Source organism: Mesoplodon densirostris, chromosome 10, assembly GCF_025265405.1.
Source record: "Mesoplodon densirostris isolate mMesDen1 chromosome 10, mMesDen1 primary haplotype, whole genome shotgun sequence".
Lineage (NCBI taxonomy): Eukaryota > Metazoa > Chordata > Mammalia > Artiodactyla > Ziphiidae > Mesoplodon > Mesoplodon densirostris.
Genome location: NC_082670.1, coordinates 9,690,233 through 9,706,555, shown reverse-complemented (window position 1 = coordinate 9,706,555; position 16,323 = coordinate 9,690,233). Strand labels below are relative to the sequence as shown.

The 16,323-nt window shown below is 39.5% G+C and overlaps 1 protein-coding gene across 5 annotated transcripts in view; it reads right to left on the bottom strand.

Annotated features, from left to right (window-relative positions):
- Window positions 1–16,323, bottom strand: part of HIVEP1 (HIVEP zinc finger 1) — a 142,768-nt gene that overhangs the window by 7,099 nt on the left and 119,346 nt on the right. For all 5 annotated transcript variants that reach the window (XM_060110206.1, XM_060110209.1, XM_060110207.1 and 2 more), the window contains exon 7: window positions 15,200–15,301. In XM_060110206.1, coding sequence (XP_059966189.1) covers window positions 15,200–15,301 — 102 coding nt within the window. The remainder of the gene's footprint in view (window positions 1–15,199; window positions 15,302–16,323) is intronic.

Sequence of the window (16,323 nt, the reverse complement as noted above, 5' to 3'; positions counted from 1 at the left end):
GAGGAGAAAAACAGAACCATAAAAATGCTTAATTAAGGCATAAAAGGAAGGAAAAAATGAAGCAAATAGGAAACAGCTGGCACAATGATAGATTTTATTCTAACTACATGAAAAATTAAAAAAAAAAAAGGAAGGGTCTAACACATGAATTTAAAGAGAGAGACTGCTAGACTGGGTAAAAAAGCAAGTCCCGAGTATATATTATGGATGAGAAATCCATTTTAAATATAAAGACATAACAGATTGAAAGTAAAGTTTGTAGAAAGATATACCTTTAAAAATTAACTAAAATACAGCTGAAAAAACTATATGCTAATATCAGACAAAGCAGACATCAAAACAAGGAATATTATCAAGGATGAACAGGAACATTACATAATGATAAAAGGGTTACCTTTCCACAAACATACAATAATCCTAAATGTGTAGCAATGAAACCAGAGCTCCAAAATAAATGAGGCTAAAACAAAAAAGCAATAAACAAATCCACAATTGCAGCTGAAGACTTCAATACTCTACTCTCAGTAATTGATGAAACAAGTATATAGAAAATCAGTAGGAACACAGAACACTTGAAAAATACTGTCAACCAACTAGACCTAGTAACAGTTATGTTCCACCCAAAGAGCAGAATATGCTTTCCTTGTAAGTGTACGTGGAACATTCACCAGCGTGTACATTCTGAGCTACAAAGCCAATCTCGACAAATTGCAATGAATAGAAATCATACTTATGTTTTTGCTTGAAAACAGAATAACCTAGAAATCAGTTACTGGAAGATATCTGAACAATCCCCCAATATTTCAGAATTAAATAACACATTTCTAAATAATCCATGAGTCAGAAATGAAAGTCTCAAAGAAAAGTTAGAAATATTTTGAACTGGATAAAAACCAAAATATAACATTCAAAATTTATGGGATGCAGCTAAAGCAGTGGCTAGTGGGAAATTTATTGTATCCAACACTTCTATTAGAAAAGAAGAAAGGTCTCAAATAAATAATCTAAGTTCTCAGCTTTAGAAATTAGAAAAAGACAATCAAACTAAACCGAAAGCAAGGAGCAGAAAGGAAATAATAGAGGTGTCTTTCAAGTGGCCAGTGGCTACGAAGCTATGGCACATCAATACAACGGAATACTACTCAGCAACAGAGAGGAATGAACTACTGACGCCCATAAAAACATGGACAAGTTCACATGTATTCTGCTAAGTGAAAGAAGCCAGACCCCCAAAGCCCCTTATTCTGATTCCTTTCATATGACACTCTGGAAAACATACGAATACAGGGAGGAAAAGAGATCAGTGGCTGCTAGGGGCTGTTGGGTGCGGGGGGGAGGTGTCTATACAGAAGTGGCGCAGAGGAATTTTGGGGCGATGGAACCGTTCTCTGTGGAACTGTGGGGCTGGACACATGATTGTACACATTTGTCGAAAACCACAGAACTGTGCACCCTAAGGTGAATTGTAGGGTGTGTAAATACAAACACAATAACCAGGATGTGGTGAAAATCTAAGATGAAATGCAAGCTGAGACAGATGGCTGAGTACAAATGAACTCCACAACCATGACCTAGGTAACCCTGGCAAAGGGGGTTCTGACCAGACAATGTGAAGGCTAAAGACAAAAAGAGCTGCACACAGACACTATGCTATTGTAAACCTGTTTTTCACAGGTGGGTCAGCATTTCTGGAACTAGTTTATTGGTATGCTAGAGTTGAACAAATAAGTGAACATACTGTAGATGAGGAGGAGGTTTCTCACTGTTGGTGAAAGAAAAAAAAAAAAGGAAATGGAGCAGGCTAAAATAAACTCTGTGGGACTGGACTGGAACTGGAATTATCAGTATGGACTCATGTTCTCATTTGTGTGTGTGTGCGTGTGTGCACGCGTACACATACACAGATACAGAAATAAACACAGATGTACGTATATGTGCGAGTTAGCATAAATATGCGTATTTCCCAGCTCTATCCAACGAGAGGGGCTAGAAGCAGTGACACGTTAGTAGCCAGAAACACACCACCTAGTGGCTAGATCTTGGTTCCTAAATACCATTCTCCAGTAAAGTGGGGGAAATGGTGAATTCCATGGCTGGAACATCTTGGGTGTCAAAAAGTAAGGAACTGGGATTCCCTGGTGGCACAGTGGTTAAGAATCCGCCTGCCAATGCAGGGGACATGGGTTCGAGCCCTGGTCCAGGAAGATCCCACATGCCTAGGAGCAACTAAGCCCGTGCGCCACAACTACTGAGCCTGTGCTCTAGAGCATACAAGCCACAACTACTGAGCCCGCATGCCACAACTACTGGAGCCCACACGCCTAGAGCCCATGCTCCGCAACAAGAGAAGCCACCGCAATGAGAAGCCTGCGCACCGCAACGAAGAGTAGCCCCCGCTCACCACATCTAGGGAAAGCCCGGGCGCAGCAAGACCCAACACAGCCAAAAATAAATGAATAAATAAAATAAAAATTAAAAAAAAAAGTAAGGAACCACTTAAAGAAAAAAAAAGCAGCAGCATGTTGAAAGGGCACAGGAACAGACCTCAAAGAGCTCCCAACGGTCAATGAAAACTTGAGCTACACAATAAATAACAACTGGATTATAACCTAAAGAATAAAATACACAACCTTGAGTCCATACTGATGTAAATGAATGAATGGATGAATGAACTAATGGAGAAATGGTAACTTTTCCTTTCAGAAAAATTCTAATTGATAAATTAGAACACCATGGCAATACTTACCACAGGCAAGATCCATCAATGCATAAATAGGATATCTGCATAGTTTTAAAGTATCTCCGCAAATATTTAATATTTATAAAGGGAACAACAGTAAGTTTACAGTAGCTAGTCCTGGCAGACATCACCTTAGCCAAGTAAGGAAGGTTACCATGACCAGTAATACATACTGGCATACTGTACCCCCGACATGATGCACTAAGAAAAGCATAACCACCCTATGGCGCCTCCCCAATCATGTATAACCTCAATCCAGCTGTGAGCATATATCAGAAAACCCCAAATTGAGAACATTCTACAAAATGACTGATCAGTACTCTCTATAAATGTCAAGGTCATGAAAGACAGGAAAGACTGAGGGACACGCTGGAGGAGCCACGACGACTAAGTGTGATGTGGGATCCTGAAGGACAGCCTGGGACAGGAAAAGGACATCAGGGGAAAAACTGGTAAGTCCTATGCTTTAGTTAGCAATCCTGAGCTGCGGTTAATTTCTTAGTGTTGACAAATGTTCTTGGTTATGTAAGATGCTAGCACAGGGGAGGCTGGGTAAAGAATATACAGGAACTCTCTCCACTAGTTCTTCAGCTTTCTACAAAGACCAAAATAATCTTTTAAAAAATGACATTAAGAAAAAACCTATTTGCCAACGCTCCAGGACCTTTATTTTACTCTATTGACACCAATATTCTGTCTCATTCAGATAAGCCTGCACAATCTCCATCTCCCTGCTGTTCTCATTATACTCATCAAGACTTCTCTTTCTGACAAGCCATTTTTTTCTTTCCCACTATTTAATAGGAAACTATTAATTGAAACAAATTCCAACACTTCTCTTGTTTAATTTAAAGGCACAGGTAATTTCTCCAAAATACATCCTAACACACACACACACGCGCGCGCACACACACACACTCTTTAAATATCTGGCACCTACCACTATTCTTACCTTGTATCTTGTACCTATTTTGCAGTTCTTATTCGGTTGTATGTATGATGCCTGAATGCCTCTACTCCGGTTCTAGCCATCGAGACTGCGAGAGAACCCAGCTTAGTACTACAGACAGACCAGTGCTATCTGATCATAACTAAAACAAGGACTAATTAAGGACCTGACTTTTTATCAGACAATGATTTTAAAAAAAATTTTAAAAAGCAGTTAATTACTTTAAAGTGTGAAGCCCGCAGCTCAGAAGTGTCAGAGCTGAGATTTAAACCCAGGTCTCCACATTCAGATATCATATTATAAAAACCTAACCACAGAATGATCCGAAAGAAGGTCAACAATGAACTACAGTCAATAACCTAGCTTATAAATATGCATGAGTGAGTTGAATATTTACAGGTACAGACATTAAAAGCTTCAAGTAATTACTTCGTTATGAAGAGTAGAACATATAAAATACAATCCCCAAGGAAAATGTAAACTAATAACCTTTTTAACTTCACAACAAATACACTGTATTTTACAGTAAGTATGGAAGTTTAAGAATAATTAGTTATACTATAAATCTTTAAAGTTTTTAATTTTATGTACAGATATAAAATTTCAGTGTATGCAATTTATGAGAAGGATTTATAAATTATACCATACGCTTTTTAATGGGGAAGGGGGTAAAAGTACTTGGCTCCATTTTAATGTTCTTTGGCCTTGATCCGTCCCATACTTCAGACCAAGGTTTGCAGTATTATGGGTGGGAGGACACACAGGCTGGTGTCCCTGGACCTTTCTTTCTCCCTGGACAGAGCCACATGCCTACAGCTCACAGAGGACTTGAGAACAGCTGGGATTTCGTTCTGTAGTTTTCCTTCCCCAAGATAAGGACTGAATAATGTTTACCTCTCTACGTGCATTGGGTCGTAAAACTCCTGAAGAGGAAGACCCCTGTCAAAGTTTGGGAACCTGAAAATGAATTTTGGGTCATTACATATTTGTTAAACAGGGTGGATATTCTAGAGTGACCAGAACAAGATACAACGGATAACTTAAATGAACCTAAGACAATGGCATCCTTTTAAATATCCACAGCACCAAAACAAAGCCCAGACACCTCTGCTCTCTGGATTCATGCTAAGAAAAGTCCTTTCGTATTATTGCCCTGTCCCCTTAACCCCTACCCCCAAAGAAGACTGTTACTATCCGGTCAGAAGTTGTGCAGGGTAGAAGACCCAGAAAGGAAAAGTCACCTGCCCATGACCACAAGTCAGCAAGGTCAAGAACACAGACTTGTTAACTACTCCAGAACCTGCCATTTTGGACTTTGTGATACTGCTCGTTTTGCTACAGCCTGTTACTGAGCATAGTAACTACAATGGCGTACTGCACTGAGTTCCTTGTACCAGGGGCTGTCAGACCATAGTTGCTGGCTTCACGCGGCTCCCACCTGTTCTTTTAAATAAAGTTTTACTGGAACACAGCCAGGCCCATCATTTACATACTGTCTAAGGCAGCTTTCCTGCCACACTCACAAAGTTTAGTTGTCATGCCAGAGACTGTGTGGCCCACAAAGCCTAAAATACTGATTATCAGGCCCTTTACAGAAAAAGTTTGCCAACATTTTACTCATTATGTTTAAACCTAACAGCCACTCGTGACAGAGCTGATACCAAACTCATTTTACACAGGAATTTAAGACTTAAATACAGCTGGAAAGCATCAAAGTCAGAATTTGGAAACAGGTTTTTTTTGTATTTAGGAGTCTTGTCATTACTCCAGTAAGATATACTCTATGACAATTGTTCCTTCCTTGGTTTGTACAATGTAGACCGTACTATTCCAGCAGGGTGAAGGCTGTAGCTCACCCCTCTGCATCCCCCAAGGACCTAGAACAGGTATAAGGAACCCATACTTACTTAACAAATTCATAAACAAATGGCCTATAAAATTTCTATTTAATTTCTCTCCTCCTAGATACATTCCCAACTCCTTATAAATAAAAATTTCTACTACTCAGTACAATTTTACATATGTGTAAAATGAATTCTTCTGTTTTCTGTGAAATTAAATTCATGAGGGAAAAAGAAGGTAAACAATGCAGCAATATTGTTTTCCAAGAGTAATTTGTGTCAAACCACTTCCCTAAAGATGTGTTTCAAAATCTGATTTCAGTTGGATGAACCGCAGGCTGCCCTCCCATCGCTGCCCGACAGTGACCCCTGCTGGCCGAGCCAGGTGGGGCCTCCCTCAGACAGGCTCCCCTGGGAGGTCAGCAGCACCTCCCTCTTCAACATTCTGCTGCTGCTGTAATTTGTCTGCTTTTGGTTTCCTCATGTTTAGAAAAATTACTCTGAAATCCAGACAAACAAGGGAAACCTGGGGAAAGTCTTTTAAAGCATGCAACTACTGCAGTAATGGGTTTTTGTTTGGGGTTTTTATTAAACTATGTTTTCATCTTAACAATATAATGAGCCAGGGTTTAACGTTTGTTAACTTTAGGCAGTAAACCAAAAGGCAGTGGTATCTGCATTGTTCATTAACGACGTACACACTTCTTTAAGTCCCAAGACCTATCATGGTTTCTTATTATTGTGCGTGGAAGTTTCTCTTAAAAGAATAATGTTTTCTGTAAACATCCAGTGACAAAAACATATTCCACAGGTTTCATTTTGAAAGCACTTCATTTAGAAAAGTTCATTAAGTTTATTTTAAGGGTAAATGTGATACAGGTTTTCAATCCTGTGATCTAATGCCATCCTCTTACACGCATCATCCTAAGTACTTAACCTCCAGCAGTAACAGTGCTTCCAGTTGCACCTTGCCACACTGAATGGTTCTCCCAGCCTGGCAGTGGAGGGCACATGTTAACATTCCGAGCAGTCTGTTGACAAAAACAGTCTTCCGATCAAGGCATGAAACGCAAATAGCCAGCAGCATGATTTTTGACACAAAAGGTGAAAAAGAAAAAGTACTAATACCCCAAGAACACAGGGACAAAATTCCTGAGACTATATAGTTTTGCATGGCAAGAATACAGGGACATGTGCAGCTGGCTGGAGGGATTAGACTTTTCATGAACACCTACTATATCTACAGCTTGAGTTGCTAGTTTTAAACTACACGGAAACTTCTTTGAGATGTCAAATGTCCAAATTTTAATGGCTGCCTTAGATAAATTTATAGTCCCCTCTGCTTAATTCAAAATAAATGTTTCCCAACATCTCTAAATTTACTCCATTTGAAAATTAGAACAAGAATTCATCTGCTGAAGGATAAAATGGGCTTGGGGCTTCCCTGGTGGCGCAGTGGTTGAGAGTCCGCCTGCCGATGCAGGGGATGCGGGTTCGTGCCCCGGTCCGGGAAGATCCCACATGCCGCGGAGCGGCTGGGCCCGTGAGCCATGGCCGCTGAGCCTGTGCTCCGCAACGGGAGAGGCTACAACAGTGAGAGGCCCGCGTACTGCAAAAAGGAAAAAAAAAAAAAAAAAAAAAAGGGCAGCCTACAGCCCACTGTTTTAAGGGTAGTAAAGAATAAAAAAATCAGGGGTCTTTGCTCCTTCATCACAGCATCTTCACGCTGACCTTTAATAAGCACTCTATCAACCAGGGAACATGAACATTCTGCTGGTGAATGACATTCAGAGTATCAAGTTGGTAGAGAGTAGAAAACAGGTTTAGGACATTCAAAAAAAGAAAAAGATTGAAGATAATACCAGGAAAAGAAATGCTGTAGATAAGTAGAAATAAATCTACAGTAAACCTTTGATGAAAATAAACAAGGCAGATATTATGGAAAAATTAAATATGAACACAGAACAGAAAGACTTGGACGTTTCCCAGAAAACCAGAAGCTGACCAAGACATTACCGAATAGTAATGATTTTCCAAAAATAAATATGGGGGGGATACTCTGTAGTAACACTGGCCTTTGGAGAGCCTTTAACAAATTTTGTTGAATAAACGAAAGCTCAGAGATGATATTTCTTGATGATTATGTATGTGCTACAGAAAAGATCAAACGACCAAGCCCTCTAATTTCTCCTATAAACCTTAGAAACACTATCCTTAGGTTTCTGGTTGCTATTCTGCAAATCCTGGCATTTAGAATCAGGGCATCCAAATAATATCCTTCTGGGGTTTTTTTCTTTAAAATGTTTACCCCATTTCCCAGATGTCTGAGATAATCAAGGTGTAAATATCTAGAGCAAGTTCTTGCATATCCTGTTAGCACTGGCTGTTTAGGTATATGTGACTTTCATACACATGTGCTGAATTGAACAGTCCTTCCTAAGGTGCTGTAGGACTCCACTTCTGACAGGACTGCCCCACTGTCAATGTGAAATATGAAGGTGGCTATCAAAACTACTTAAGAATTTTATTCAGTATCTAGGGAAGACTTATGTCACAAATTTTCATATTGATCAAGACGATGCGTCAGTGTACTGGTTTCCCGAGAGACACGTGGCTCCTGAACTTGGCTACTTATTTTTCTTTAATCACCATTATTTGGTAGCCATCTGCAATCTAGTTGCATAATTAAGTGAGAAACTTCGATTGTGTTTAGGAAAGCCTAGGTGACAAAGGAGATTCTGCTGATAAGAGCTTACTCAGTAATCTCATATTTGCATATTTCATATAGTAGATCAGTCACATCCCTGGATAAATGCAGCTGTGAGGTCAAAATGAAAGGCATCGGAAGAGCCACTGGAATCACTACCTTTTGGGACACAGGTAAGAAACTGCTGTGACACCTAACTGCTGGCCAAACCTTAGCATTTTCCTGAATTTTTATGTAGACACACAGCAAATGGAATCCCAGTGTGGTTTCTAGCAGTGCACTGTGCAGTGGGCTTAACACCAGAGTTACATCAGATTAAGAGTATGAGAAATGATAGTATGACCCCAGGATGCCACAAAAGCACTTGAAGAACTGTTCGTCATTAAAGGGAAAAGACAGCAAGTTATGTGTGGAAAGACCCTGCATTACACGATGCAATTTCATCACTTATTTTCATTTGTTGGGCCAGGAAAATAAGGAATACACTGTCAGGCAGCCATCTTGAGCTGGCAGCTGAAGTCTCAGAAGGAACCGCTGCCATGAGCCTGATCCCTGAGAAGGCGGAGGCTTCCAGGTGTGATCAGGGAGGCGGGAAACTCCTACGGGCAGGGAGGAAGCAGGGGGAGAGAGAACCCAGCATGTCAGATCACTTGGCACTGACCAGCTTCTGGACCCCAAGCTTCCTTCTATGAGCAGATGTACACCTCAAAGATTAAAACTATGATAGCTGAAAATATTTATTCTCCCTCCTATTTTTTTTAGTTAGTCACTTCTTCTACTACTACTATATGGCTAATAATTTGTATTTTTCCTTGGAAAATTAAATTGATAGTAAAATGAAACACTTCATAACACACGCCACTACTCCGTGCAACACCCTTATGGAGCTGATAAGGGCATGGTTTTAAAACATACACGGAAACACTAAGGTAGGAAAAAATCAAGTCCTTATCTTTTATGATAGTCTAGTCTGTGGGCAAAGTTCTACACCTTGGTGCTGCTGAGTAGAAATTTCAGAGTAGAAATGAATTCCAGGAGAAATAATGCTCCCTAATTTAATAAATGAAGAGCAAGATTTCTAAATGAGTCATTATACATATATACATACAAAATTGGTGTCACAAGGGAAAAATCGTACCAGACTTTCCACCCAAACCTGTAAACTCCAGCTGGTAGAGAATGAGGGATGCTGAAACCTTGAGGTACTTTGTTTATAAAAACACCCTTTCAGAAAATAATTTTTTTTAAGTATTTATTTATTTATTTAGCTGCACCGGGTCTTAGTTGCAGCACATGGGATCTTTAGTTGCGGCATGCGAACTCTTAGCTGTGGCATGTGGGATCTAGTTCCCCGACCAGGGATCGAACCCGGGCCCCCTGCACTGGGAGCGTGGAGTCTTAGCCACTGGACCACCAGGGAAGTCCCCCCCAAAAGATTTTTGCTCTATGGTATTATTTATTATTGTTGCTGCTGAATGGGACTAACCACTTAAAGAAATCATGCTTCTTTTAGTCATTATTGTCTAAATTCCCACTACAAAATAAAACAGCAGCTGCAGAAAGAAAAAACAAACAAAAGCTCAGCAATGAAAATTCCTGGGGACACAAATTAAAAGCCTACTATTTGTTGTTTACTTGTTTAAAAAACATTTGAGAAAATAATCCAGATTAAAAGTCAGATGTATATGGGACTAAAGAGGTAGTGGCTTTAAATTCCTTTAGATGATACAAGAAAAAAAAAAAATCCCTCAGACTTTCTTAAAGGAAGGTGCTAAAACTCCCCTGCATAGTAGGACCTGTCCCCCAGCGCCCTGCCCAACCCTCTCATCCTGCCCCATTTATACTCCTGATGCCCTGTTCCCCTCTCCCAACCTCTGGGCTTTGCTCAACAACTCCCTCGGTCCAGAATGCTTGCCCTCCTTTACCCCACCCCCTCATCAATACTTTTTCAAACAAAGCAATATATGGACAATTATATTTTGATATATTTCCCCCTTTTCATTCTCCTGGGATACCCTTAGTCATCCTTCTGTTCCAGACGAGGCCGTCACTGTCCTTCCCAGATCCCAGCCTTGAGGAGTGAACCCTGCCAAGTCTGAGCTCACTCCAAGGTCCCAACATCACAGCCACAGGCAAGGAGCTCCTGAGGGCAGTGACTGTGGACATACTAGACAGCTGCTGCGGTGCTAAATAAATAATCAGTCACAAAGAGAATAAACTCTTCTCTGGAATCACTGAAAAATGGAACGGATATTTATCAATCTGCACAGATCATTACTGAGGATGAAAAAATGGAATCGTCAGAATAACTTAAAATATCTTCTAGTCTTCTGATCTAATAACCAATAAATAAGAAATTAACAAATGAATGGCCATCATCACTTTGAAAATTCCTGTATCGACCACGGACAAATCATGTAAACGCTATTCATAGGTAAAGGCATTAAATATTGTATTACAGCTACTGCTGAATTGTAGTGAAGGAATTTAATGGAAAACTAGTATATCATATTCTAAAAACAACAATATTGAATGATTTCCTGACAGATTATAGGTCATTTTTTTCCAGTCATCCATTCAATCTACAACTATTTACTATCTATGATTCGCTGCTAGTCACAATCCCAGCACGTGCTGGCGATACAGCAGTGACCACAGGGAGATCGCCGTCCTTATGTTCTATTTTCTAGTTGAAAGGAACAGATAATAAATGCACACACTCATCTGTAAGTTGTAAGTGGCTGTAAGTGCTATACGGAAAGATAAAGCAGGTCGGGGGCAGGAGTCATGCTGGCAGTAAGAGGGCGAGGTGCTCTCTCTAGGGAGCTTCAGGAAGGCGTCACTGGTGAGGTGACATCTGAGCACAAGAGCACTGAGAGGTGATGGGGTGTCTTGCAGCACCTGGTGGAGGGCATTCCAAAGGGAGGAAAAGAGAAAAGGCCCTGGACAGCGGCCAGCTGGGTGTGCTGGCCACCGAGCCAGGCGATCAGGGTGGTTGCAGCTGAGGGGCAGGGGAGGCAGGAGTGGAGCCGAGTTTCAGAGGCGTGGTGCTCGCAGCGGACACAGACCACGGCTCCGAACGAGACAGGAAACCGATGGAGGGTTTTAAGCAAGGCAATGACGTAACTTGCAGAAACCACTTTGGCTGCTGTGTTGAAAGCAGGCTGTAAAGAGGCAGGGGCTGAACCACGGAGACCAGTGAGGGGCTGCTGCAAGCAACTTAGAAGACGTGATGATAGATCTGACCAGGGCTGGGAGGAACAGGTGGTTTCAAAGCGGTAGGTTGCCGAGTACATTTTGAAGGAAGAGCCAAAGGTTCTACTGGTGGATTGGAGCCAAAGGACACCAAGTACGACTTCAAGGTTTTTGGTCCAGCAGCTGGAAGGATGGGAGAAGGACTTCAGGGAAGCGTGCTTCCTAGAGTCACATAAGGGGGAAACCAGGAGTTTGGGGCACGTCACACTCTAGATGCCTATGAGACATCCAAGTGGAGATGGTGAGTAGAAAGATGGACATGCAAGTCTGGAGCGGATATGGGAATCATCAGCATATAGATGGTATTTAAAGCCGGAAGACTGCACGAGGCTACCTGGGGAGGGAGCACAGACAGAAGAGATGAGAGATTAGAGACCGCAGCTCTGGGCACTGCATTTAGAGGCTGGGGAGATGAGGAGGATCCAGGAAAGGAGAGTGAAAAAAGAATGCCTAGAATATTCTAGGCTGGCGTTGGACTAGAAAACAGTACACCCTGCGGACACGCAGCATCACACTGTGGGCTTCTGCGCTTTCCTCTCTAAAAACAGAGACATCTAAAGAATTGCTAAGCAAGATCCCATCTCTAACTTCCATCAGTTTAATCAAGTGAAACTTCTTCCCAAAGAATAACAAGATCCAAACTTAGGATAGCAATCAAGAAAATACAAGTAAAGACAGCAGACTCTCATCCATCAAGGTGGCCCCAAACTAAAATGCATGTAGTATCAGGTATGGTTAAGGATGTGCAGAAATAGAAATTATCCTAGACAACAATTTAAAATTATAAAGCAAAATTAATTTTCTAGTTATCTACATACAAGGTGGTACTGTTCATGCAAATCTGGAATACAAACTTAAACAAAACCACATGCTATATGTGGTTATACACACGTATGTTAAATGAATTGAAAGAAAACCTCCAAGTGCAGTTAGTCTTTGCCTCTGGGAGGGGGAGTGATGGGCAGGGGTGAGTTAGGGCTACTGCACCTAATGTGTGATGCCTTACTTAGCTTGTTTTTTTCCCAAAAATACAAATTTATGAAAATACAATTTTCAAAAACACCATTTATGAAAAAGACTTGAAGCTAATGTGAGAAAATATTTATAATCCCCAACTCTGGTGTGAATACATGAGTGCATGTAATAAAACTCTGTGTAATCTTTCTGTATTTTTAAAAAACATCTCAAAATATTTTTAAAAGCACCAAAGACAATAATAAAGGGAAAACAAGACCATTTGTTTGAAACAATGTTTGCCACATTTATGCCTCATTCCAAGCCTATAATAAAGCAGAAGTGGAGGAATATATTTTGTTGGCATATTATAAAGGACTATGAGGTATGACATAGCACTTGGCAGAATCCACCTATGTGCTATAATTTACTATTCAATTAAAACCGTGAAAACACTTTGAGTATACTACTGATAAGTACAGTAATTTAAAAAAAAACACACACACAGAAAAAACAGGTAAAACTACCTAGAGTTTTATCAGAGGATCTCATCTGAATTGGGAATTAGGCTATCAAGTTTGAGTTATAGTCTAAGAACTGCTTCAAGTGTTTCTGGAATCAGGTGAGAAATAACAAAAATGAACGGATAGATATGCAAGTCCATCAGTCAGCTGGCCAATCTAAACGATGCATGATAATTAGTGGAAACTACACTTAATTCTCCTATGTAAATTTGGGATATCAACACTACCTTCCCTTGACCATTTAGAAGATTCTACATTTTACTTAATTTTTATAAGACTCATCTTCTTAAAGAAGTAAAACATCTAAGAGTATATATTATAATAATAATGCTTTTAACGTTTATACATTTTTCAGAAATTAGTATTTCATATTATAACCTCTACTTCGTGCCTTTTCTAAAAGTCTCTGGGTAACAAATATACTCACTGAAAGCGTTATTCATTTTTCCTAGCTTTTTAATTCTGAATTGTTCAGCGTAATAGCAATAAAGCAAATAAATAATAAAGAGGGATTTTTTTTCACTTAAATAGTTATGGTAGCTAATTTACTGCATGACTACTAAGAGCAGAAAATAAATCAAACAGACTATTTACATTAGAAGTAAATTAATTAATTTTATTAAATGTGTGTCTTTATACAAAGACATCAACACAGAACTCAATTCCTAGCCATTCAAAAATCAGTTTTTAATACGTATGTTCCTAGGACAAAAAAGTTACACATATGTTAATTTGATATATACTTTCAAATCCTGGTATTGCCATCCCCAATATGTATCAGAGCATCAAAGTGTCTATAAAGCACTAAAAACCTCCTTATTGTCCTAAGTTTGTTATGACTATATTTTCCTTCTACTAATAATACATCCACTTATTTCCCAAAATTCAAGTTAAAGGCAATCCTCTCCTTGTGCTTAAAATATGAAATCCTATCAACTGTAGCACTTAAGATGTGAGTCACTTCTCTTGCATATTTAGAAACAAATTCAGGCTGATTCATTTAGTGTGTTACTGGTTGTCAGGTGGAATGAAAAGCATTTGGTTTTTTTTACCTGTATTTTCAAAGATGTCCTCACCATTTTCTCTTTGGAACTTTTTTCTACATCAAACTAGTACATACTAACTAAAACATAGCAAGCAGGTAAATGTTTAATTTAGGGTGTTTTTCAAAAATGAAATAGGACAACTTTTTTTTTTAAACTTATCTCTTGTTGATAAATTCTTGGGTTAAAACAAAAAGTCTTACAAAAAAATAATTCTATTGTCTGACTAGTCAGAACAGATGAACAGCTTAATTTCCCCTCGAAATTGGTTAGAGATAAATACTTCTACTTGTTGAGTTAACATCATTAAGAAAACAACCAGTTAACCTTTTTCAAAATAATAAACAATTTGGGGAAGCAAACAAATGTTTTATTCCCCAAATATTTCCAGAGCAGCTGCCATGAACAAGGCACTGCGCTGAGGGCTGCGGGCGCAGCGAATATTACTCAGGCATCAGTTCTACTCATGACACGCTTGAAAATCAGCAAAGAGGTAAGGGAGGAAGCATGTAAATAATAAAAAAAGTTATGGCAGAAAGGGATTCATTACTCTCAGAGTGAACTCTAAAATATTACAGGTGTTGAGAAAAGGGGAAAATTGCTTCCCGCAAGTGGTGTGGGAAGGGAAAATCAGAGAAGGCTTCATGACAGCAGTGGATTTGAGCTGGATCTTGAAGGAAAATAAGATTTTGACCAATGCAGACGGGGAGCCACGTTTGTGTGGGGATTGAGGGTGAGGGCTTTATAGGCAGAGAGCCGGATCAGTGTCATGTAAGCAGGAAATTCAAGCATTAGGGCAGGTGAAAGAGAGAGATGAGGGATAAAGGTGAAGAAGTAGGCAGGCATCAGATTATAAAGGATTCTGAGGAATTACTTGAGGTCAAGTAGCTCATATCCTATTTGGTAGGAAAATGGAAACCAATGGAAGACCTGGAGCAGAGGGACAGTATGATCAGACACATGCTTCAGGAAGATTAACTTAACATCAGTGGGGATAGATGCAAAGGAAGGAAGACAGAGGAAAGGTGAGAAAACTGATTAGGAGTCTATCACATAGTATAAATAAGAGGTGATGAAAGTAGGAACTGAGCAGTATCAGTGGGAATGGAAAGAAGAGTATGGATGCAAAGAAAAAAAGGAGTACATTGTAAATAGCATTTATGAAAAATATGGAATAAAGCCTTACCTGATTCTTCTGTATCTTGTTCATCTATTAAACCTACTGAGACGCCTAAATCCACACATTTCTTGCTATGTGTCTTGGACTTCATGTGTTTTGTCAGATTTCCTTAAGGGAAAAGAATGTTTACTAAGCTTACATAGTATTATTTTGCTATTGCATTTGTCAACACTGGCAAATTCCATTCCTATTTCAAGTGAAAGTACAGATTGTGGTTATACAATTCCAATGATTAAAATTTGCTCAAAAAATAATACTGGTATCTATATGCTGTAATAACCTTGTTATTAGGAATAATCTCTTTTTCAAATCTGCCTCCTCAACTTTGATAATGTCTACTTTTGCCTTATGGTTACTATTCTCTAGTCCTTATTTATTTCTTAAAACATTTTATATACACTTAAAGTCCCCTTCAGATTGCACTATGATCTGTGGTTTCTGAATTCTCCATCAGTTGTGTGTGCTGGTTTTCCCTCATAGTACTTTATTTCCTTGCACATTTTTTAGTTTTTATTGTAAACTTATCTTTAGCAAGATTGGTTTCCATGGAGTCTTAAGTACCCTGGGTTGTAGACACATCTCTATGGGTCAGCCTTCCAATTGCTTCCGCCTGGGACCTTAACAGTTTCATTACACTAATTCTGGATCAGTTTGTGGGGTTTTTTTTGGCATGGCACAGGTATAGGGTTTTGCTTTTTAGCAGTCAGCTTTTTCCCCACATGGTCCAAAGTCACTGGACAGGAGAGCCATGCTTATTTCAGAGGCCTCAGAAGCCATTCCAGGATGAGCATTAAACTCCAGACCTCTGGGCGTATATCTGGCTTGATGTCCCTATGGACTTTTTTTTTTTTTTTTTTTTTTTAATATCTGTTCACCATGCTAGTTTGGAGTTTCCTTATTTTTGGTGGTTGGGAGTCTTCCTTTCTAAATTTCAAGCTTGGCTATCTATTTAAAACTACAGTTGGTTGTTGTACTATAAATAGTATTTCTGTGTGTTTGGAACAAGAGAAAGAATTTCCTACATTAATTTTACTTCACCATACTGACTGCAAGTCTCATAATAGTATCCCTAGAGGTGTGTTTCCTCTGGCAGCTGGTGTACACCTCTGTAAGTATCACCAGATTAACTG